The sequence below is a fragment of the Lissotriton vulgaris genome, chromosome 2_1, assembly GCF_964263255.1.
Source record: "Lissotriton vulgaris chromosome 2_1, aLisVul1.2, whole genome shotgun sequence".
NCBI classification, from domain to species: Eukaryota; Metazoa; Chordata; class Amphibia; order Caudata; family Salamandridae; genus Lissotriton; species Lissotriton vulgaris.
In genome coordinates, this window is record NC_141687.1 from 404,761,407 (window position 1) to 404,787,141 (window position 25,735).

Genomic DNA, 25,735 nt, shown 5'->3' on the forward strand with positions numbered 1-25,735 from the left:
TCGCGGAGCCGCGCCGAGCGTTCCGGAAGTCGACACCACTCGTCGGGCTCATCAGGTAAGAAGCACAAGAAGTCGGGGCGTCGTCATCGTACCCCCGACTCCCCCCGACGCTCGCGCGATGCGGCCGGGGGCTCGGGTGACCCCAACCCCGCGGCTCAGCGAGAGTCGCCGGCGCGGCCTGCCTCATACCCTCCGGTCCCTGGGCACGGCGCGACGCCTGAGGAGATCGAGGCGTTCCTCATGGCCATGAGAGCGCTCGGTTCTCCGACGGGGCCTACGGCGCCTTCGGGCCCAGTGCCACCGTCTGGGGGCCCTAGCGGTTCGGGTGTCCCTGCCTCGGCGCCGTCGGGTGCTCCGGCCCCGGCGCCGCCGACGGCTCCGACCCCGGCGCCGCAAGGGCCTTCGGGATCGGCGCCGGCTGGTCTTCCGGCCTCTCCGGCGCCGTTACCATCGGGGTTACCCACGACGCCGTCCCCGCGCGGCGCCGGTTCTCCGGTGCCGGCTCCGGCCGGCAACGGGGCTCAGACGCCGGCTCCGGGCGGCGCCGTCCCCTTACCTTCCCCGACGCCGGACGCGGAGTCGGACCGGCGTCGATCGACGCCGTGCTCGGCGCCGGTGGGGCCCATGAACCCCGAGGAGCCGGTCTACATCGTTGACTCCGAATACGGAGAGGATGAAGAGTTCGGTGAAGGTTGGGAGGGGTCCGAGGACCCTCTGTCACGCGAGTGCCAGTATGACCCGGACTGGACAGGTGACTTGGGGGATGCCAGTGGTCTGGACGACTCTCCTAACCCTGGTTTGATCTCTCCTCCTTCCGTGGCATCGGTGGAGGGAGCTGCATATTCAGTGGTGCTGATGAGGGCTGCCAAGGCCTTACACCTTGAGCTCCCCGTCGCGGCCGTGAGGCCTAACATCCTCACTGAGGTCTTCAAACCGCAGTCATGCCCACAGGAGCCACTGCTGCCGTTTAATGAAGCCTTGTCAGACGTTCTGTTGGGCACGTGGTCCAGGCCCGCTTCAGGTGCGCCTGTTGATCGGAACGTGGCCAGGCGCCACCGTCCTTGTCCGGACGACCCCAAGTTCCTGTCTACCCACCCCACTCCTGAGAGTCTGGTGATCCAGGCCTCGACCTCCCAGTCCGCATTCCCGTCGGCCCCGCCCGACCGGGAATCCAAGAGGTATGACCAGTTTGGCAAGAAGGTCTTCTCGTCCATTAGTTTGGGCCTGCGGTCTTGCAACACCGCTTGCCTCTTGGGCCGATAGACCCACTCTGTGTGGGATACAGTCGCGGAACTGCTGCCAGAATGCCCCATGGAGGTGCGGGCAAAACTCGGTCAGGCTGTGGCTGAGGGCCGAGATGCAGCTAAATATTCGATACGGTGTGGTCTTGATACGACCGACTCGCTGGGCAGAGCTATGTCAACGACGGTGGCGATTCGTCGCCACGCCTGGCTGAGATCCGCCAACTTTTCGGCAGATGTCCAGAATACATTGATGGACATGCCGTTCGATGGCTGTCACCTGTTCGGTGACCAGGCGGACCACGCGCTGGAATGCTTCAAGGACTCCAGGGTCACGGCCAAGTCCTTGGGTCTCTCGACCCAGCGTCAGCAACCGGGTTCGTTTCGTCCCTTTCGTGGCCAAGGAAGGGGCGCCCCCACACGTGCTGCCAGCCACGCGCCGCAACAATCCTTTCAACGCGGTGGCGGCCGTGGAAACCGCCGTGGTGGCGGTCGGGGACAACGGCGGGGTCAGACCACACCTCCCCCCGCAGCATCTGCCTCAAAATCCTCCTAGTCCGTGCTTTAGGCCCCATGTGACGCCAGTGGGTGGCAGGGTTCGCCATCACCACGCTCACTGGCGCACGATCACTTCGGACAGGTGGGTGCTGCAAATCGTCCGAAGGGGCTACTCCCTCCCCTTCGAGACCGCTCCTCCAGCCATGCCACCGCAGAACCACCGTGTGTCGGGGGACCACTTGACACTTCTGCAGGAGGAAGTTACGGCCCTCTTGGCCAAGGGGGCCATCGAGCGCGTTCCTGGGCCAGAAGTAGGGCGTGGTTGCTATTCCCACTACTTTCTGGTACCCAAGAAGGACAAGGGGGGCCTACGTCCTATCTTGGATCTAAGGAACGTCAACGGCTTCCTCCGGAAGGAGAAGTTCAAGATGTTGACGTTAGCTCAGGTCTTGGCTGCTCTAGACCCACAAGACTGGATGGTAGCGTTGGACTTGCAGGATGCCTATTTTCACATCCCCGTCCTGCCGGCCCACCGGCGTTACCTGCGGTTCACGGTAGGCCAGGAGCACTTTTGGTTTGTCGTGCTTCCCTTCGGCCTTACCAGCGCCCCACGGGTGTTCACAAAGGTGATGGCGGTGGTCGCAGCCCATCTGCGCAGGTTGGGGGTTTCAGTCTTCCCCTACCTGGACGACTGGTTGTTGAAGGCGGGCTCGCCCCAGACAGTCGTCCACCACCTTCAGATGACGGCAGACCTCTTGCACGACCTGGGGTTCTCCATCAATGTGCCGAAATCACACCTGTGTCCCTCTCAAAAGCTCCTTTTCATCGGAGCGGTTCTGGACTCGGCGCAGTTTCGGGTTTATCCTCCGGAACGGCGGGTCCGGGATATTCAGGCTTTGATTCCCATCTTTCAGCCGCTATCCCGGGTTTCGGTCAGGTTGACGCTGCGGCTGCTGGGACTGAATGGCTTCCTGCATCCTTCTGGTGCATCACGCCCGGTGGCGGATGCGGGCTCTGCAGTGGGACCTGAAGTTTCAGTGGGCCCAGCATCAGGGCAACTTGTCCGACCACGTCTTGATCTCGGAGGGCACTGCGAGACAACTGCAGTGGTGGCTTACGGACCGCGATTGGGTCAGAGGCAGATCCCTCTCCCTTCCCCAACCGGAGCACGTTGTCGTGACGGACGCGTCCCTCCAGGGCTGGGGTGGCCACTTGGGAGAGGCAGAGATCAGAGGCATCTGGTCTCCGGCGGAGTCCCGGCTCCACATCAACCTGTTGGAGCTGCGGGCGATTCGTCTAGCACTGAAGGCATTCCTCCCCTTTGTCAACGGGAGTGTGGTGCAGGTGTTCACCGACAACACCACCGCCATGTGGTACTGCAACAAACAGGGCGGAGTGGGGTCGTGGACCCTTTGCCAGGAGGCTCTGCGCCTCTGGCAATGGCTGGTACGTCAGGGCGTGACTCTGATGGTTCAACATCTGGCAGGTTCCCTGAACGCCAGGGCGGACGAACTCAGCCGTCGGTGCTCGATGGATCACGAATGGCGTCTGAACTCGGACGTGGCGCAAGGTCTCTTTCTGCGATGGGGAGAGCCTTGGTTAGATCTATTCGCCACAGAAGAGAACGCGCAATGTCATCAGTTCTGCGCGTTGGAGTTTCCAAGACGGCACTCGCACGGCGACGCCTTTCGGCGCGAGTGGAGTTGCGGTCTGTTATACGCCTTTCCGCCTATACCACTTCTGCCCAGAGTGCTGAAGAAGATCAGGCGCGACCGGGCCCAAGTCATCCTTGTGGCCCCGGACTGGGCTCGAAGGTACTGGTATCCCGAGCTACTCAGCATGTCAGTCGGTCCCCCGATCCGCCTGCCCCTTCAGGAGGACCTTCTGTCGCAGCAGCAGGGGACGGTTCTCCACCCGAACCTGTCCAGTCTCCACCTCCATGCTTGGAGATTGAGCGGCGGCAGTTGAGGCCATTTGACTTGCCTCCTGAAGTCTGTGATGTAATTCTGGCAGCCAGGCGTCCCTCCACTAAGTCGGTATACGCCTGTCGGTGGAACAGATTTGTGGCATGGTGCACAGCAAAGGCTGTGGATCCACTCTCTGCCCCTCTTTCCGAGGTTCTTCTGTTTCTTCTCTCTCTTGCCCAGCAGGGCTCTGCTCTGGGCACTATCAAGGGCTACCTTTCTGCCCTTTCAGCCTTTTTAAGGCTTCCTGATCAGCCTTCTTTGTTCAAATCCCCGATTGTAACTCGATTCTTGAAGGGCATCACTCACATGTTTCCACCTGTTCCGTTTGTGATGCCTCAGTGGGATTTGAACCTGGTTCTGACCTTTCTGATGTGTGCTCCATTTGAGCCCCTTCATTCTTGCCCTCTCCGTCTCCTGACTTTACAGACGGCTTTCCTGGTTGCCATCACCTCTGCCAGGAGGGTGAGTGAGCTCCAGGCTCTTTCTGTCAAACCTCCTTTCTTGTCCATTCATCCTGACAAGGTGGTTCTGAGGACTAGACCTTCTTTCCTGCCCAAGGTTGTTTCGGCCTTTCACATCGGGCAGTCCATCACCCTCCCTTCCTTCTTCCCGCCTCCGCATCCTTCAAAGGATGAAGAGCGGCTCCATCGTCTGGACCCAAAACGTGCGCTTTCATTTTATATGGATCGCACACGCCAGTTCCGGGTGGATGACCAACTGTTTGTTGGCTACGTGGGTGCGAAGAAGGGGCGGGCGGTCCATAAACGGACCATCTCTCGATGGGTCGTTCTCTGCATCAAAGCGTGCTACTCTTTGGCTTGAAAGGAGCCTCCTGTTGGGCTGAGGGCCCATTCCACTCGGGCCACGGCGGCTACTACTGCCTTGGGCCGGGGAGTCCCTTTGCAGGACATTTGCCAGGCGGCTACGTGGGCCTCGCTGCACACTTTCGCGAGGCACTACTGCCTGGACAGTCAAGTCCGGAGGGATGGCTTCTTTGGCCGTTCTGTCCTCCAGGACTTTCTGGTGTAGGAATGTATTGGTTCGCAGACCCACCACCGGGGTTGGTATTGCTGGGGTATCTATTCTAAGGTAAGGAATCTAACACTAACGTGTTTCTTTCAGATGAACAAGTTACTTACCTTCGGTAACGATATATCTGTAAGAAACATTAGTTAGTGTTAGATTCCTTACCGAACCCACCCATCCTCCCCGTTCTGCGAACTGATACCTAGGGTTAAGGACATCCCTTTCAGGGCCCTAGTTTTACGTGGCACCAGTGTTGGTTCTCTCATGGCTCTGCGTCTCCTGGCGCGGAAAAGCTGTGTACAAAGAACTGACGTCAGCGCGCGGAGGCGGCGTCTATATACTCCAGCGACATCATCACGGCGCACGACGCTGACGACGGACGCGGAGCCGCAGGGGACGCCTGCAGACGACGCCTACCGACGCGCAGGGGTACTGCTACGCAAAAGTTTCCGGATCCAGACTGACGCCTGAGGATATTCTAAGGTAAGGAATCTAACACTAACTAATGTTTCTTACAGATATATCGTTACCGAAGGTAAGTAACTTGTTCTTTGTTACCATAAAGCTAAACCTGTGTTATCTGTTCCTCCTAAAGCCCACTCTACAAGAAAAATAGGGGCTTCAATGGCATTTTTAGGGTACATTCCCCTAGATGACATCTGCAGAGCAGATACGTGGTCTACACCACACACATTCACAAAACACTATTGTGTAGATGTGCAAACCAAGCAACAAGCTAATGTGGGCCAGGCTGTTCTCTAAACATTATTCCAAACTACTGCAACAGATAGGGCTTGTACCACCGCCGCTATACAATCTATGCACAGTGTGCAATCTGCAGCTCATATGCCTCGAACGGAAAAGGCTACTTACCAGTATGCATCTGTTCTTGTCATGTAGAGCTGCAGAGTTGCACACGCCCACCCGCCTCCCCTTGTCTGTTCCAGTGTTATCTTAATTAGATGCAAATGACATGGGCATCCTTCCTTTTCTTGCAAAGCTCCATCGTTTCCCTAATGGCGAAAAACAATCTGGGGATGGAGCCGATGCTCATGCGCAATGTGGTCCAAAGGAGGAGTCACCGATCTCGTGACTTCTAAAGAACTTTTCAGGACAACAACAAACTGCAAACATCCGGGCCCAACACTAGGTGGCGATCTATGCACAGTGTGCACAGTGTGCTACTCTGCAGCTCTACATGCCAAGAACAGATACATACTGGTAAGTAGCATTTTCCTTGTGGTGAACACATTTTGGTACAAGCTCAATGCTCCCCTTTTTAACCCTGTTTCATGCCCCAGATTCTACAACAAATATTTTTTGGGTGTTGAATTCGTTTTTTTGCAGCTGACTTATGAAAGGCTGCACAGAGGATGAGCCTGGGTACTCGATCTGTCCCTGTTCACGAAAATTAATATATGCATCTTTGAGGCCTAATTTGTTAGTCTGGCTTCCGCGGACCATCATCTTCCATTGAGTGTGACTGATGGTATCGTAGCAGTATACAATATTATCACAGATAAGGTTGAAAATACTAATCAAGTTTGCACAATTCAGTGGCTAATTTTCTCATCCATGCTCTATATATGGGCTCATTCTTGGTCCTAGGATTTTTATAGGTGTAAAAATCACCATCGGGACATACCAGTACAGCACTGTTATGGGTTTACATTGGCCAGACACAAATTTTGCTTAACTTAAGGCATGCAATCAGGGATATGAAAAACTGCACCCAACTCTAGATTTAGCATGAGTCTCGGAACTAGCTCACCTGTCTCAGACTTTACACTCATTTTCTTATTATTATGCTTAGCCTTTCCAAATCATTTTCCGTGTTTGTTTCCACCAGATCTGAGGAGATTGTCTATGCATGTACCACTCCCTCAGTGAACATTTTCTAATTCACATCTTCCATTCTCAGATGGCATCTTGCTTTGTCCATGTGTCATGACTTAGACTTTGGATCCATCCATTTAGCAGGCATTAAAGGTCCACCTGTTCCAGCTTTCAAGTAGCCTTCAGAAAGCGCCCTGCCTTCAAGCACTGACACATTTAGCAGTATTAGAGATATTGATATTTTCCTGAAAGGGTGAGAATCACCTCAAACCTTGCCGTTGAGTGCCTCATGCTCACAAGAGGATAGTTGTCTTTACGTAAAACCTGTGAAGCAGAGAGGTATTTGCCTGTTCACTCTTTTTGCCTTGTGATAAACAAACAAGTGCATTGGTTCTGAAAGACCGCACAATAAGATGCACTGCAGCAAAGATATTTTATCAGCTTTGTCTGCCAAATCTAAGTGAAATCCTTATCATGGCTGCGAAGCTAGTTTCCTCTTAGAACTTAGAGGCTTATGCTCTGAACTCTCCAGAATGGCTTATTCACCAGCAAAAACTTCATGATAAATGATAACCTTTAGTCTATAATGGCTCAGTAGAGAACCATCTATTCTTTAGCACTGCCTCTTAGGGATAATGTCAACAAGCCGGGACTTGCGATGTCATGTAAAGTTTAGAGGGCTGGCTGCCAAATGGTTGGGGCACAGAGACACTGTCTCTGCCTGCCAGATTAAGAAATTTCCAGAGGAGGCAGTGGAAAAAGAATGATTAGCTGATGTCCGACATAGAGCAAACACAAGGAGATGATGGACGGAGCGCTGAATCTTTGCAGACACTCACCCCCCAGTCACAGATCTGGGTTGAATCCATCTTCGTTCTTTAGCTCACTTAGCCACCTCAGTTCAGACCCAGCTGATGTCTGACATGCCATAATGACATAGGTGAACTCTTGGCGCTATTCTTTGCCAAGGACAGCCTTCCCGAGTGGAGGTCTGCATTTTCTTCTAGCACGTGATCCTTATTACTCTCTGGGACCACCACCATCTTGTATTTTGAGGCACCTGACCGCAAATGCAACATTTTAGAACAATTAACTGTTTGTACTATGATCCTTATTTGAATGAGGATGCCAGAAGGATTCTATGTTTCCAAGGTGTGGGGCAGATGAAGCTGATATAATTCATGTTTTCAGAATACCAGGCACAGGTAGAATATTTGACACGGATTTCTAAGATGGTGAAAACTCTGACTAATGCTCGATATAACATTCATAGCTAAGCTTTTGAGATGGGTGTAAATGATACACAGATTGTGTTGTTACAACTTTTTGGTCAAATATACTGAAAGGCTATGCATGGCCAAAAACTTTAATTAAAAAAAACCCCTCTCATTTTCGTCAGTGGCTCCTAGCTCAAATTAGTGATATAAAACACAAAGTTTTATATCACTAATTTAGAGTAAGTGTAGAGGCAAATTAAATTTTATTTGTACCAATAGAGTCGATACTGGAAATACCATAGATGAAAAGACATATTTTATTGATGCCATCTTTGTTTATTGTTTTATATTTACGTTTCATAACTGGTGTAATTCTTTCCGAATTTAAATTCGTCTTGGATATTGTAATAATATATGTATTGAAATATTTATAGATGTGCCTACGATAGTTTTTTGTATATTTTTCACCTTGTCACTCCTTTTCCCGTAGAATAAAAACGCTCTCCATCTGTACTCTGTGAATGGGAAATACCTGGGTACTGAGAACCTTAAGGAACAGGTGTCAGATGTATGTGTAACTGAAGAACATATTGTGATGGGCAGCATGCAGGGAGTTCTCTCCATAAGAGACCTGTACAGGTAAGAAGTCTGACATGATGTTGTTACTGCTTGAAGTGAACAAAGCCTAATTTTTAGTGTTCAGTTTTTTGCCTTATAAAAGTAGTCATAATGTGATGTGTGTGGTATTTTCGAAACTTTTGCACATAACATGCACACAAGGAAAAATATGCAGTTTTGCAGCATGGAATAGTGTAGACCCACGTGTATATTGTACTATTTAGTGGTTGACTTAATAGTGCACTTAATGTATGGAAATTGGCTTCCCCATTGGGGGTATCGGCAAATGCATGTCAGCCATGAAACCTTCCGTATGACTTTAGAAAGAGATAAAGCAAAAAGATGCAGAAGTTCTGAAAACTAAGGAAATTAAAGATTTAAAGTCTAAAACGTCTTTCACAACTGAAAGAGTAACACATGTAGCTGAAATAACCAGTGTATGACTTGGCGACAAACCATGAGAATAGCAGCACAAGAACAAAGAGAGATTTATGCCAGAAATGCCAGTTAGTACGGAAAATATACCCTGCAAACCTTGGTGGATTTTAAGTGAGATGATCAAGAGCTTCTGTGAAATGTTAAAATGCCATTTAATGTAACCTTCAAGATCAGCTTCACACACTTTAGAGTTAGGTTTAACTAACAACTAATACTTAACAGAGAAAACACCCACCTTAAACATAAACCCTGTAAGGCCTTTATTAGAGGTGTATTATTGTGGGGCTATCTCGAGGAAATTACCCCCATATGTGGATAAAGAAAAACATTTTAATGTCTGAAGAAGATTCTCAAATGATGTATTCATGGAGAATGTTTTAAGATTATGGGATAATACCTCCAACATGTCTTCAGCAAAAGAAGACCACATTATTTTGATGTGCTGAAAAGCACTCAAGAATGTTTCCACACAGAAGCACTACTAGTAAGGGAGGCGGAAGAGCAAAAAGAACAATTTTCTGACGGAAACACTTCACCAAGAGTTGAGTGGCAGATTTTTGTCTATGCTAAAACAGATAGTCCTACAGGGAAAAGAGGTGATTTCAGAACAACCATGTATAAATTTGTCAAGTTCGATAAACCACAACCTGATTTAATCCTGCTATCCTGTGATGGCTGTGGTAAATGTGGTCCCTCTGTTTCAGGATATAGAGGATTGATAAAGGTCTGAGCCTAAGTACTACTACTTATATGACACCGATTTCTGGCTGTTTTTCATGTGCTGGTCTGGAGTGGCTCCGCACGTGAGACTGCCAATGCTGTTGTTCCCGAAGACACTAACCCATTGTCACACCTTTACTGACATCCTTCTTGGAGCCTGGTCCAAACCCTGCACAGGGGTTCCTGTGCACAGGACAATTGCCCGCCGCCATCGCCTCAGTCCTGGGGACCCAAGTTTCCTCACCCAGCAACCAACCCTGGAGTGCTTGGTGCTCCAACCTTCCCCCTCCTTTGTTAACCCTACCACTCCAAAAGATAGGTAATCCAAAAGGCTGAAAAACATTGGCAAGATGATCTTCTCTTCCGTCAGCCTAGCACTGCGGTCAGTGAACACTGTGTGCCTTTTGGGCCAATACACCCATAATGTGTGGGACTCTGTTGTGCAAGACCTGCCCATAGTCTTGGAGAAGATCCCAGCCATACTCTTCCCATTCTATTGCTGATGAGCGAGATGCAGGAAAGTTCCCGGTGATCCACGAGCATTATCAATTTGCTGTGCTTCACTTTGGCATTACTTGCACCAGTTGGGTGTTCCCCCAAGGTGATTGTGGTTGCAGCATACCTGCGAAGGTCAAGGGCCCGAGTCTTCCCCTGCCTGGAAGACTGGCTGTTGAAAGCGGACTCACCCCAGGTGGTCGTCTTCCACCTCCATACTATGGCAAACCTCTTTCACTCACTAAGGTTCACTATCACCATGCCAAGTCACACCTTAGTCCCTCTCAAACACTCCCTTTCATCAGAGCTATTCTGGACACAGTGCAGTTTTGCGCCTTTCCTCCAGAACAGCCAGTCCAGGATATTCAGGCTATGATTTCGATATTTCAACCTTTATCCTGGATTTTTGGTAAGGCCGACTGAGGCTGTTAGGCCTCATGGGCTCCTGCTTAGTTTTGCATGACTGTTGTGTTGGCAAATGAGGGTTCTGCAGTGGGATCTAAAGTCCCAGTGGGTGCAGCATCAGGGGAACCTCTCCAACTTGTCCCAGATCTCGAAGGAAACTGCAGAATGCCTGTAGTAGTGGCTACCACACCATGTTTGGTTCAGCGACAGGCCCTTTCCTCAACCAGAGCTGATTGTAGTGACAGATGGGGTGGCCATCTGGGAGAGGTGGAGATCAGAGCACTCTGGTCTCTGGCGGAGTTCCAGCTCCACATCAACTTGTTGGAGCGGGGCTCCAACTAGCATTAACAACCTTTCTTCCTTCAATCAAGTGAAGTCTGGTTCTGGTGTTCACTGAGAACACCTGCGCCATGTGGTATTACATCCAACAGGGCAAGGTGGGGTCGACGGCCCTGTGCCAAGAGGCCCTGCGTCTCTGGACATGGCTGGAACGTCAGGGCATTTTCCTGGTAGTTCAACACATGGCAAACTCTCTGAATGCTGGAGTGCACAAACTAGGCCATACTGGATCACGAATGGTGTCTCCATCCAAAGATGGAACAAGGTCTCCTATGAGACTAGGGAGAGCCTAAGTTAGATCTGTTCACCACTTCCAAGAATGCCCAATGTCAGCAGTTCTTTGCATTTTAGTTTTCAATGTGGTTCTCTCTCTGAGACACTTTTTGTCTCAAGTGGCGCTCAGACCTTCTGTACGCCTTTCTGCCGATTCAACTTCTGCCTGAAGTTCTCAAGAAGATCAGGAATGTCGGGGCTCAAGCCATTCTTGTGGCTCTGGATTGAGCATGAAGAGTTTGGTATCCTGAACTCCTGAGTATGAGTATCAGTCCTTCGATCAGGCTGCCTCTTTGGGTGGGTCTTGTGTCACAGCAGCAGGGCAGGATGCTCCAGCCGAGCCTGCGTATGCTCCACCTTCATGCTTTGCCATTGAGCAGCGGCAGTTGACAGCTTTTGACCCCCCATACACATACACACTCACAAAGTCTGCAATGTTATTCTGAAAACCAGGGGCCCCTCCACCAAGACAGTATACGCCTGCTGTTGGGACACATTTATGACATGGCGTGCCTCTAAGAATATTGATTCTCTTTCTGCACTCTTTCTTCAAGTTTTGTTTATTCTTTCTCTGGTCCAGAAAGGCTTTGCTTTGGGCACTCTTTTTTGAGGTTACTGTACTAACCTTCTTTGCTCAGGTCACCCATTGTGACTCGTTTTCTAAGGGGATCCCAACACCTGTTCCCTCCACACCCATTCATTATGCCCCATTTTGACGGGTGTGCACTTGGAGCTTCAACACAACAGTTCTCTCCATTTACTGACCATCAAAACAGCTATTCTGGTGGCCATAACATCCGCAGGAGGGTTTGTGAACTGCAAGAACTGTCTGTGCACCCTCCCTACATGATATTCTACTCAGACCTTTTCATGTGAGCCAAAATATCACCTTACCCACCATCTTTGCTCCGCCCCACCCTTTGAAATAACAGGAGTGACTCCACCCACGGGCCCAAAAAGAGCATTGCCAGTATTTCGTTTTTTTTTTATTTATAATGCGTAGTTAATTAAAATGATTACATGTCCATTAAAATGTATTGAAAAGCAATACCAATAACATACAGTCAATTTAAACTGAACCTGACTAACAATTCGAACAATATAATATCAGGATTATTCAGAATGAGTTGAACACAGCAATAAACATTATAAATCCACAGGGGCGATTTTTAATAAAATCCCCTTAAGCTTGAGCTCCGAAAGACATGTATCTTTAAACCTGTTCAGGCAGTAAAGTGTTTATTGTGCTTGCAAACCTCGTGCATTAAGGTGCCTGCCATGCTGCTGTTATAATACCTACAAATAAACATGCGCTTTTTTGTACCAACACTCATGCTAAAGTTGAGTTATTCACTGACATATCCATTAACATTTTATTTCCTAGTAGACTCGCACAACCGGCAAAAAAGCATTGTGCTACTCAAACCGTAGATGACTTGTTCTAAGAGGAATACCATCTTAGTCAATGCTTATGAAGTAGAACTTTGCTCGGGGAATGCATCACAGTATGCAGCGCTTAAAATACTGTGCCAAGAAGAAGTTATTATGAGTGTGGGACAAAAAAAGAAAAATTGCCTCAAAAGCCTAATAAAACTTAATGCCCATTACCAGGAGCAGATCATAAGTGCAATGCAGCAATTAATAGATCGCACAGGTACATAGCAATTTGATAATTAATAGATCTCACAGGTACAAAGACAAATTACCTTGAAGAGTGGGTGACACTTTTAAATATCAAGGCAACTAAATTTTGTTGAGCTCTAAACTAAAGAACAATGGATTATATGGTCTTTATTCGTTCTGAAAATAACAACAATAATTTTTACAAAGCCTAGATCCAATGTTGTGTTGGTAGGTATTAAGCACTCAATAACTGCATGCCTACAGGTACGAGCCCTCTACTTAATTCGGGGATTCCTGGGGCACTGCCTTCGTGCAGCTAAAAGGTTAGGACACATACATAGAATATGTATTAACATTTCCTCAGCCTTACTACGAAGCCTACTTTCAAATTTTTGGGGGTCTTGGACCACGGCGGCAGCCTGTCCAAGGTTGGCAGGGTCCGAAGCGGTATTGTAAAAACTAACTTTTGAAAGCCTTGGAATAGCACTCCTACAAATATGCCTGTGGCCCAGTGTAGGAGGAATTGTTAATAAATTGCCATGATTTTGCGCTTGGCTCAAATCACTTTTGTCTTCCAGCCTCAATAGCATACGAGTTTGCTTATTTATTATCCTTTTAAAAGCAGCTACTGTACACAGGACAGTCAACACGCTGAACACTTGTAACTGCATGAGGGATGATACCATATAATCTCTATGTGCTAAGGATCCATTCGAAGCACTTAACTCTTCCCAGATCAAGTTGTCCAGGGATCCTAGGTGACCATTTTTAAATCAATGGCATGCTTTGAGAACTGCTCCGCGTCTGGCTAGGCTTTGTTTGACAAGGTCGAACTCTAGAGGCACTTGTGATTGGGGGACAAATGTGGGTAAGCCAAAGATGTGCTAATAGGTTTTAGCAATCAACCTTTCTAAGGGGTCAGCATCCTTTCCTCTCAATATTTCACTCCCATATGTAATGGTGGGGATCAGTTTGACGTTAATAATTTTAAGCTGTGGGCCATAAGTCGTGCCTGTCAGTGATTTTGAGAGTAGACCAAATGCAAAAAAAAGAGACCCTACTTTGGCCTTGACCTGGCACTTATATATTTTATAGGTGCCTCTGGAGTCAGCATTGTCCTTATATTGATCGTACTAAAGAGCTCCAGGTGGATGATCAACTCTTTGCTCGGTATGTTAGGGCGAAGAAGGTAAAGGCCAGGCAGAAAAGGCAATCTCACAATAGATAGTTCTCTGCATTACAATCTGCTATGCACTGGCCAAGAAGCAATCCCCTGAAGGCTTGCGCTCTTCTTCCATCAGAGCCAAGGCTGCGACCACTGCATTAGCTCACTGAGTTATTGCTCTGGACAACTGTCAGGCAGTAACTTGGACATCCCTGCACACATTCACCAAGCATTACTGTTTGGACAGTTAGGTCCGTTATGACGGGCACTTTGCCCGTTCGGTCCTACAGGACATTTTGGCTGAATCGGTTCGCAGTCCCAGCACCGGGCAGGTATTGCTTGGGTATCTACTCTAAGGTAAGAAATGTGCAGCTAGAAGTTGCTATTAGGTGAACAAGTTACTTACATTTGGTAACGCCTCATCTGGTAGAGACTCTGGCTGCAGATTCCTTACTGACCCTCTCATCCTCCCCACTCTGCGGACACATTTCTGCATAGGGTCACCCTTCTGAGGCCTTTAGTGCTGCACAACAGTACATCAGCATCCTTCATGATTCCGCACTTCTGGCGTAGAAAGGTTGTGAAAAGAAACTGATGTCAGGGTGCTGGGTGGCACCTATTAAGGCACCACGCATGACAATGCTGACCAGAGCCGAGCGACACCACCTTATGGCACATAGGGGTACTGCTCAAGATTTTCCAGATCCAGTCTGACACCTGGGAATAATTCTAAGGTAAGGAATCTGCGGCTAGAGACAATACCGAAGGTAAGTAACGTGTTCGTACAGACACTGTTAGAGGCATGGGCCAAACCTTGCTCTTGCCCTCTCCAGCCCATCAGCCACCAGATTGCACGACACCACCACCCTGCCGACCTGTCATTTTTATCTCAACACCCCATACCGACAATCTTGGTGGTGTAGATGTCTGCTAGCAAACCTAATCCCAACATGTTCTCAACTACTCGCTTAGAAAGGGAGTCAAAACAGAAAGAGTTCTTCTGGTCCACCAGCCTTACACTCGATCTGTAAAAGCCAGCTGCCTGCTGCGGTACTCGTCTCACGTCTTTTGGGATTCGGTGGCTCAAGTCTTCCCAGGTGTTCCTGAAGCTCTCTGAGCTGGCCTCACCCATGCTATACATGATGGTTGTGACTTGACCAAGTTTTCAGTTTGTTCACAATTCGTCATGCCTTGGACACCACCACTTTCATCGGGCGAGCCATTGGCACCTGGGTCGGTATTCACTGCATACTTGCCTGTGGTCCACCATTATTTTAGGTGATGTCCATGAGTCGCTCATGAACATGCCCTTTGACAAACCTCGCCTGCTTGAGAACAAGGCAGACTTTGTTCTCGAGCGGTTCATGGAGAGCAGAGCCACAGCATGCTCTATGGGCTTATCTGCCCACCTCACCAGCCACATAAGCCTTACAACTCTTGTAAAAACTTCAGTAGAGGACCCTATACTGCCAACCAATCCAACCTCAACAAGGCGCATAGCAGATTCATGGTTGAGGTTGTGGTGCCCACTGCACCCTGCGATCAAGGTCAGTGGACCACCAGTACACTACCCCCTGCAGCCCAACCTGCCAGACCCCTTTAGCGGGCCATTAGTGGAGCACATCCACAATTGGGAGACTCTATCGGACGATTCTTGCAGAGTTTACAGGCCATAACATCTGACAGGTGGATTCTGTAAATGTTTTGGCATGGATATGACCTACTTTTTATTCTCGCGCCACCGCACACTTCACTGACCCCGCCCCCAGTGATTGATGGAGGACCATCTATCCATTTTGCAGCAGGAAGTGCATGTTCTTTTGGCCAAAAGGGCTATAGAGAGGGTGCCACACCAGCCGTAGGACATGGTTGTTATTCCAGCTACATTCTACTGTCCAAGAAGGACAGAGTCCTATGTAAGAACTACACCCACCCTCTCAACGCCTTACTCCAGAGGGAAAAATTCTAAATGCTCACACTGGGCCAGGCCTTGTATGCCCTGGACCCTGGAGACTGGATGTCGTTGTTGGACCTGCAGGATACCTATCTCCATAACCCCTTCATGCATGCCCACCGGTGCTATTTGCGGTTCGTAGTGGGATAGGAGCATTTTCAGTTTACTGTGCTCCCCTTTGGTTTCACTAGAGTCCCTCTGGTCTTCAAGAAAGTGATGGTGGTGGGGGCACATACCTTTGGGGTTCAGGGTTGCCAGCCTTTCTCCATCTTGACGACTGGCTGTTGAAGGCTGTATCACCTCAGGCAGTCGTCTACCACCTCCAGTGGACATATCTTGGTTACATGCTTTTTCCCTGGGAGAGTCCATAACATTCAGACTAGGATCCTGATATTTCGGCCTCGGTCCTTGGTCCAGACTGTGAGACTGCTGGGACTGATGGCCCCCTACATCCTGCTAATTGAGCTCGCCTGGTGACATATGCTGGCTCTGCAGTAGGATCTAAAGTCTCAGTAGGCCCAACATCAAGGGGACCTCTCCGACCACGTTCAGATTTCAGAGAAAGCTGCAAATGATCTACAGTGGTGGTTACTGGACTGTGATTAGGTCAGCGGCAGACCCACCCTTGGGTGACAGTGGTGACTGGTTCATTGCTTCTCAGTTGGTGTGGCCATCCGGGAGATGAGGACAGCAGAGGCCTCTGGTTTCAAGTGTAGTCTCAGCTCCATATCATTCTACTGGAGCTGAGGGGCATCTGCTTGGTGTTGAATGCTTTACTTCCATCCTTCAGTGGGTGGCTAGTACAGGTGCTCACAGACAACACCACTGCCATGTATTACCACAACATACAGGGTTGGGAAATGGCTACACCTTCTCGGAATCATTCTGGTGGTGAACCACCAGGCAGGATAGTTGAATGCCAGGTGGAAAAGCTCAGCCGTCAGTGCCTAGTGTATCACAAGTGCCAGTTACGCCCAGAGGTGACGCAAAGTCTCTTCAGCAAATGGTGAGAACCTTGGCTCGATCTGTTTGACACAGCCAAGAATGTGCGGTGTCAGAGCTTCCATACATTTGAGTTTCCGAGGCTGCTCTCACTCAGATAAGCATTCTACCTCATGTGGAACCGAGGCTTCTAAATATCTTTCCGCCAATACCACTCCTACTCCGAGTTTCCAAGAACATCAGGACCGATAGTGCCCATACATCCTAGTAGTCCCAGATTGAGCACAGAGAGTATGGTATCCAGAATGCCTGGTTTGTCCTTCTTGGACGATCTGCTGTGCAGCCTCAAGGCAATGATCTGCACCCGGTGGTTGATGTCATCTTGGCAACCATTTGTGCCTTGACAAAAACTATATTTGTCTGTCATTAGGACAGTTTTGTGGCTTGGTGTGGTACTCAGCAGAAAGACAACTCCCACGCAAAGTAATCTGACATTTTGTTATTTGTTTTGTCCCTGGCCCGCAAGGCAGTGCTCTGGGCACAATTAAAGGGTACCTTTCAGCTTTTTGGAGTTTGCCAGCTCAGTCCTCTTTATTTTAATCCCTAGTTATTATGTACTTTTTGAAACATTTACATTTGCTTCCTCCTTTTCTCATGCCACAGTGGAACCGTAACTTGATCCTATATTTCAGATGTGCACTCTCTATGCGCCTCTCGCAACTGGTTCTTGCAGGTTCTCACCTTCAAAACAGTCTTCCTCATTGACATTGCATCGGCACAGCTTGTGAGTGAGCTTTAAGCTCTCTTTGCCAACCTGCCGTATACCACCTTCTTAGCTGGTTTTATGGACACGGGGATCCTTCCTTCCGAAAGTGGTCACACGGTTTCCAGTCGGTCATAACATCGCCTTGTCGTAGTTCTATTCTCCGCCTCACCCTTCTAAGGAGGAAGAGAGACTCTGTCACTTGGGTCCCAAGAGAGCGCTGAACTCTTACAGAGATTGAACCAAAGAACACCGTGTGGACCGTCAGCTCTTTGTGGGGATCTCTGGAGCAAAAAAGGGCAAGGTTATGCAGAAGAGAACCAATTCCTGCTGGCTCATACTTTGCATTAAGAGCTCCTAAGCACTGGCTAAAAAGCAGCCTCCAGAAGGACTGTGTGATCATTATAGCATGGCCAAAGCTGTTACACTGCATTGGCATGCGGAGTCCCAGTCATGGACATTTGCCAAGTATCTACGTGGGCTTCCCTTTATACGGTTACAAAATATTATTTTCTGGACATTCAAGTTCGCTGAGAAGAGCATTTTGCCCACTTAGTTCTGCAGGACTTTATTGTTCGACTCCTTTCACAGACTCCCCTCCAAATAAATACTACTTTAGTATCTATTCGAATGTTGAGGAACATGTGGCTAGAAGTCTCAACCAGAAGAACAAGTTATTTACCTTTGGTAATGCTCTTTCTGGTAGGGCATTTACCTAGGTGCAGATTCCTCAATGACCTCCCATCCTCATCTTTTTGTTATGGGACTCCATCCATTAATAAGATCCCAAGTCTGTGAATCTGCACAATAGTCACACCAATTTGCTTTTGTGGCTCTGCATCTGGGAACGCAGACACTCTCAAAAGCAACTGACCTAAGTGCATGGAAGTAGCACATATATAGGCTCCGTATGTGTGGATCTGCGTGTAGTGGCTCGGAAAGAAAGGAACTGACGTCAGTGCATGGGAGTGGCCCCTATATGGGCTCTGGACGTCATTTCCCGAGTGAAATAACAACAGTGCGGAGCAACACAGGGCCATCTACCGGTGCTCAGAGGTAATGCTGAAATGTTTCCAGATCTAGTCTGATGCCTGGGAAATATTTAAAAGGTGAGGAATCTGCGGGTGGACAGCATCTCTACCGGAAAGAGCATTACCAAAGGGAAGTAACTAGTTCATTTAAGATATGCCGTAGATGAATCAGACATGACATGATTGTATCACGAAGTAAATTGTTCAGAGAAAACTGAAATGATTTGTCAAACTGCAAGATGTTGCATTCATTCGGTCCATGCAGTTTTGAGGCAGATTTGTAGAATTCATTTGTCCTTAAATCTAATTGTATTTATCTGATTTTCAGTCTTGAAATTTGCTTTGTATGCAAAGTAAAACACTCCTGCAAGGAGTTTGAGTGCCTATGTACTTGCCAGTTACAGAGTTTAAATTATTAACTACCTTATCGTTCACAAACAAACAAGGCACAATAAATGTATGTGTTTTTGGATGGGCATCTTCCTTGGAACATGATGAGGGAAGGAATATCCTTGACTTGAACGTTATTGATCACGATGGATCACCTGAACACCAATTATACTTCATTAATTATATATCAAGTTTGTAGCAATTTGATATGAAAGGAAGAAAATAGAGAATTGTTTTTTTAAATATAATTTAGTTACTAATATCTTTAACTCATTATTATTTTTGTTGCAGCCTAAGTCTGAGTGTGTCGCCATTAGCCATGCGGGCACCAATTCACTGTGTGTCTGTCAACAAAGAAAACAGCCACATACTGCTTGGTCTGGAGGACGGCAAAATAATCATTGTTGGTGTTGGAAAGCCAGCAGAGGTAAATACCTACTTTCATCCTGTCGGTCTTAAACAAAGTAATCAAGTACACGTTAGCTTCATCTTTGCAGTGCATGCATTTTTCTGTGGTGGAGGATCAAGTGCGCCTATGTTGTACATGCAGTCACTAGTCAGTAGATTCTGCGAATGTGGCACTGTGGTGACAATAACACACTAAGATCCATTTTAGACTCAAATGAGCTGTATTGTTCACAAATGCTCGAAGACGGATTTTTTAATCCATAAATACACTAATGCCAAACACACTTCGATGAAGGGACCATTGTGACAGCTACCTAATTTAGTAGCTACAACTTTAAAAGAAAAGAAAGAAAAAACGAAAGACCTTTTTTATTTGACCCTCTGTTCATTTTTTTTTAACAACATAGGGTAGCAATAATATAATTGTATAGTTTTTATTAATTAATCTCCAAATATAACATTCACTCTATTGACGAGCCCATATCTTGCTTTTCTCACCTTGGTTGCAACAGATGCGATCCCGAAAGTTATGGGGCTCAAGCAAGCGGCGCACGTCAGAAGGGACTGAGTATAACACTCGGGAACCGCAGTGATGGACTTCGTACAGATGAATACTTGTCATTTCTTCACTAGAAGCGTACCTGTCATCTTCGGCTGCGATTGGCCTTTTTCAAGGAAGCTACTAATGAACATTGATGATGAAGGCCCTATTTCTGGGCACAGCTTCTGTTGCCTATGCAAATAACACTATCAGACCTGATCATATTCATTCCCACTTCCCTGTCATTCAGTGAGGACTGTGGTCGGGCTTAAAAGTGAAGAGCAGCCATTCTATTAATTCACATGTATAAGAATCATGAATTAGTCACTTCAATGGACCGGTATATCAAGCAACTAAACACAGTAGTTGGAATTAATGCTCCCTAGAGTAGCATGTGCAAGAAAAATTGGGGCAGTTAACAGCAACTGAAAGTGTACTTACTCCTAATCAACTTCTTGCTTTTTGAAAAAATGAATGGCTTTATTAATATGCAAATGCTCCTGGGTTAATGGATAGACATACGTGACAGGGAGTATCTGTATTGCACTACAGCACTTTCAGAGGATTTGGTGGATTCATAGTTAAAGGGCTGCAGTCCCATCATAGCTGCTACCCACATAGAAGGGGAAGAGGAGCTAACCCACAGTCTTCCTTTAAATAGCAAAGAATGCGGTTTAGAACTTCTGCAATATGAGGAAGGGATAGAGCTTAGCTTATAAAGCCATAGCTCTTGATCTGCACTTGGTCAAGAGGCTAATTTAGGGTGGCATTAATTGTCTGATACATTGTATGTTACTATTGCATTATAGAGTTTTAGAACCTTTTGGAGTTTTTCGTAAAAAAAGTTTGCTTGTGCTCATGTGGCAGACAAGCAGACAAAAGCAATACTGTATGTTGACTTGGCATCCCTCATGTTGTATCATAAGGATATTAGTAAATTATCCCCCTACCGATATGGATGTTCAGGAGATGCTGTCATGGATAATTTAGATTCCTTCAGTTTTTGTTGCTTTTTAATGGAAAGAGTCAATTCCTAGTTTCGTGTTTTTCATATTACAACATAGGCTCTCAGTCACTGGTTGCGTTCACAAATGCGTATGCTACTTTTGTACAACTGGATATTTAATTGCACACTGGTCACAGCATTCTTTCCGTTTCACTTCTCGCAGGCCGAGGCTCTAAGCATGCTTTATGTTTCAAAGCTTATAAAGGTTTTCTGTGGAAAGAAACACTAATGCCAAACACACTTCGATGGCGGGACCGTCGTGGCAACTACTTTCCTGATTCCGAGTTCCGTGTGAACGTATAGGTTATCAATAAAGAGAGGTTCATGCTCTTTGAGCTTAAGTTATTGGAAGAGGAGTAGTATCTACGTATTTTATGCTTTTTCAGGAGACTTTACAATGCAGGCAACAATGCTTGTGGAAAGCCTCTGCTGTTGTAAGCATTGGCATTCGAGATGTTTACGTACCTCTTTTTTGTAGGTCACCACTCTACAAGTTCATCTATCAAAATACAAAAATGTATGGGTTCTTTGTAAAGCACTTTCATGACTTAAACTTGGCATAGGACATTCAAAAAGTAAATGAAGATTTTTCTTAATATCTCAAAAGAGTAACTTTTAAAGTGTCTCTGCTGGTAGGAGATATCTAGCAGAATCAGTAGATAATTTAATGTTTTGTGATTCGAAATGAGTAGATGGAGGCTTCTAATCTAAGGGCTTTGCAAGGCATTAAGTAGTAAGATCTCTTACAAGTTTCATCAATAAAGATGTTGCTAGCCTTTGTTTTTGTCTACGTTTATTCGGCGCAGAAAAATGGATTCCAACCAACATCCAGAATGAGCACTCTATACATTAAATTTATTTATGGAAGTGCTGCACAATGGTACATTTATGACAATATTTTCTTGTAGCAAGCTCCTTCAATCGCAAGATAATCAGCATGTGAGATTCTCTTCCTGTCAAACTAAAATGCACTATTGCACCACAAAAGGCAAAATCTGCCCCTCTGCCTCCCTTTCACAGCTCCCACCTGCACTTGATTTACTGACACAACAGAGTCCTATTTCTGAAGAGACTTGCTTTTCCCCACAAGAGGTTCAAGTATGTTTGTAAAAGGTTGTGCATTTTGTACGTTTAAAAAGGGAAATGTAGAGTTGAGAGGCTAAGACTCTTGTGAGGCACACAGTGCAGGATTTTCTAACAAACAAAATACAGGAAAAAAACACGAATTATTTTCTAAAAATTAGGCAAGAAAACTGTGCTTCATGGTATAGAGGTTAACAGGCAGGGGAGGCCCATTTTGAAATAACTCCACAATTTAGGGTTTCCACTGCTTTTAACAGCAGTTATCCACCTCAAACCTGACATCTTTTGTTGATCAGGGAAGAGAAGGTTGTGTCATAAGCATTCCTTGAGAAGGAACTTTGCACAATAGATGGGAAGGTGAAGGTGTACTTGGCTGTTGTCCAGAAACAATATTTTGTGTTGGCTTGTTTTTGGACTCTGTATGTGCAAAATGCAGCGAAAGTCGGTAGAGGGTTAGAGAAATGATTGTGAATGGGATTCAGGGTAGAAGTAGGGGGAAAGCTTTGTAAAAAGCTGTAGTAAAATATACTTTAAAAGAATTGTTTGTGGAGAGGGCTACAGGATGTTTGCCATGCTGATGGCTTTTCATATTCATAAATTAACTGTGTTTTGTGTCTGGTCATTTATCAGTGCACATTCTGTAAAACAAATGTGTGTCATTGGATAACATTTGTGTGCAGATACATATTTTCTAAAACCATTTTTAAAATAAAATGTGCATTAAAACAATTTTTAAATAAAACTACTATGAATTTCGGTTTAATTGTATAGCTGTTTCAGAAATTGGGATGGACAGTCTATTTTAAAGAGGAAAAGAAACCTTATTTTCAAGCGCTTGATTGTAAATATGTTTACTTGTGTGTACATAGTTGGGATGTGTATATTTTATTTAGAGGAGTTTATTTATATTATTTTACTGAAGTCTTTATAAACTAAATCAGAAATAAATTGAATGGGCACAGTGGCTTTGTATTGTCTCATGACTGGAACATATTTTTTCTTAAGTATTTAAAAGCAGAATATTTTTGCAAAAAGCTGCTTTAAAGCTCTGGTGTAAGTGGAACTGTATATTAATAGATAGCTTTTTTGGTGAATTACACGTGCAGTGCTCTGTTGTTTAGGTTTTATAAACGGGCTGATGTGTCTTTTGGAACATATTTTACGAATGTCAAGGTGGATGTTTTTGCCTACCAAAATACCAACCTGATTTATCAGTAATAGTGTGACTCCTTCATCTTTTATATAACGTTTCATTTTAAAAACTTAAGCTAACACCTTCTCAAAACAACATATTATTTAAAATATTTTTATAAACTGACTTAAGTTATTTTCGAAACAAACAGAAGGATTTGATTTTAAGGGCTGCCTAGACTGCACTACGGCAACAAAATCTTGGGCGGCTTAGGACAATAATCTTCTATCCTTCTAGTGAACAAATAGTTGCTTTCACATGAACAATATCTATGCTGTATCTTTTAAGATACAACTGTTTGATAGCCTGTGCTTTCTATCCTGGGTAGTTAGCCTATTAGTTGCTCAGTAAAGGTGTTTGCTTTCAGTACAGCTGAACATTCCAGGGTTCACCGTAAAAAGACATATTTAAATTGCAAAGCGCTGGTTGGTTAGGATGAAACTTATACTTGCACTTCCATTTCACTGACTCTTAATTGTGTTGGACGATTTTCTTCACGTGCTTCCATTTTCTACTTTGGGATATCTCATACAGGAATCAAAGGTATCCTTTCCAGTGGGGTTGGGCCATATTCTTCAGTTGCAGCAATGAAGGTTGATGTTGTGGATTTTGTTTCAGATATCCGTTTTATATAAGCATGGTAAAGAATTTTCAGCGGCGTGATCACTTGAAATTGTTTGGAAAGAAACATTAAAAACAGGAACCCCTAATGTGTTCTTAATTTTTCCTTCAGGAGTGAACTTGGCCGTTGAGTGCAGCAATGAATTATCACTAGGATACTGAATGTTCAGTAGGATAAGGCTTGCTGTCTAGCTCACAAACCTATTGTCACTGAAAACCAGATGATAAAACTTAGGCGAGGGAAGAAAATGGTTTTCATAACCCTTCTACCATGCTCCCTGTTGAAGTGTTTGTGAAAAGGTTCAGTCTGCAGATGGGCTAGCTGCACGCATTACAGCTCCTTGCAAAGCCTGTATGTGTTTACTGATACCCCTGTACCTAGAACCATTATTTCACTGACTGAACATTCCAGCATCTTCTTCCCTATGTAATACATGAAAGATGGTTGCAAAGAGTGCTGAGTATTATTTAGCATATTTCTTTGGAGTTCCTTATCACAGCTTTATATTACTGTTGCAATGCAGTCTCCAGGGTGCTCATGAACCAATGTACAGGTTTATGATAAAATGCAAGAACCCCTTATAGTGCCTGTTACTCTCGTGTCCCACAGCGGTCTGCTTGTACTTTTCATACATGGTGCTGCACTGTCAGTCTAGGAGTGACCTTTTACTTTTAAGCTGTCAGAAATTGGAATATTGTTCCCAGTCCTATGGTGTTCAGTACCTTGGCCAGAATATAATGCAATAAATGCATATAAATTATGTTTGTTTTTATAAAACATCAACCAAAGCAACCCTGCTAAATACCGTTATTGCAGACGCAGTCTAGTGCACGCTTTCTGTGATTTACTTCATTTGAAACCAGTTTTCTAAAATGTGTGTGCATTTGTCTCTATCTATAGAAGCTACTTTCGTGTCTAGTGTAAGTCATTGATTGTAATGGAATAACTTGTGTGGGGAAGTTCTACATAATTTGTCATTTAGGACAGCTCTTCATAGTTTGTTGACCAGATAACATACTTATGAGAAATCCTTTCTAGAAAGAAAACTGATCAGCAGTGCACCCCAGTAGCTTTCTTAATATCTCTCCTTTCTCCTCTTTTGCTGCGAAATGTTTACAGAGGCATTTTCGTGAAATTGTAAAGACAGGTTAGGTATATGTAAAGATAATTCTCAGACGATAATCTTTGTGCCTGGGTTTGCTGCAGTTCTGAAATCGTTGGGTAAAAACATGATACTAAGCCTTACTTACACTATGACAACTAACCCTTATTTTAGGCAAAGCAAAGTCTTGAGATTTTGTTGAATTATGTGGTGAGATCGTTTTCCCATGCCAAAATGCCTTTTGAATGTGTGGATGCATTTACAGTTCCGTAAATTATCCTTCCAACGGTGTTACAGTTTTGCCGTTAGTCTTTGTGCAATAAATTATTTTCTTTTTGGTGCTTAAGAGATTATATCGTAAATTGTCTTTTAATGATTTTTAAATCTGGTTATCATTTGAGTTTAATATTTTAATGATGTTTGTTTATCAGCTAATGTTTGATTTTATTTCTATACAGCGTGATTGAGGATGTCATGAAGTTATTTTGCACTTTTCTAAGCTCTGCAAATTTAAAAACATTAATGACTAAGAATGCAGAATTATTTTGTACAAAAGACATACAATAATTATTTTGACTTTGAACAAGAGTTTAAAGATGACATGAAACTATTTGAATAAAGATTGGATTTCATATACTATTTTCTTTGTGGTGTTTTATTTTGATATATTTCTTGATTTAATTTGCAAGACATACTTAAACTTAATTGCCTGAAGATGCCACAGCAGACAACAAAATTGATGTCACATATTATGTCACGATCTACGATAGAAACAACAAAATACCAAATACCTTCCTAAATGTCAACATGATTAGGTTATGAATGCAGCATAAGAGAATT

At 45.7% G+C, this 25,735-nt stretch overlaps 1 protein-coding gene across 2 annotated transcripts in view; it reads left to right on the top strand.

Moving 5' to 3' along the window:
* Positions 1-25,534, top strand: part of NBEAL1 (neurobeachin like 1) — a 916,399-nt gene extending 890,865 nt beyond the window's left edge. For both annotated transcript variants that reach the window (XM_086955272.1, XM_086955273.1), the window contains 3 exons: positions 8,276-8,424; positions 19,233-19,368; positions 19,862-25,534. In XM_086955272.1, coding sequence (XP_086811398.1) covers positions 8,276-8,424; positions 19,233-19,368; positions 19,862-19,942 — 366 coding nt within the window. In that variant the 3' untranslated portion in view covers positions 19,943-25,534. The remainder of the gene's footprint in view (positions 1-8,275; positions 8,425-19,232; positions 19,369-19,861) is intronic.
* The last annotated feature ends 201 nt before the right edge of the window (positions 25,535-25,735 follow it).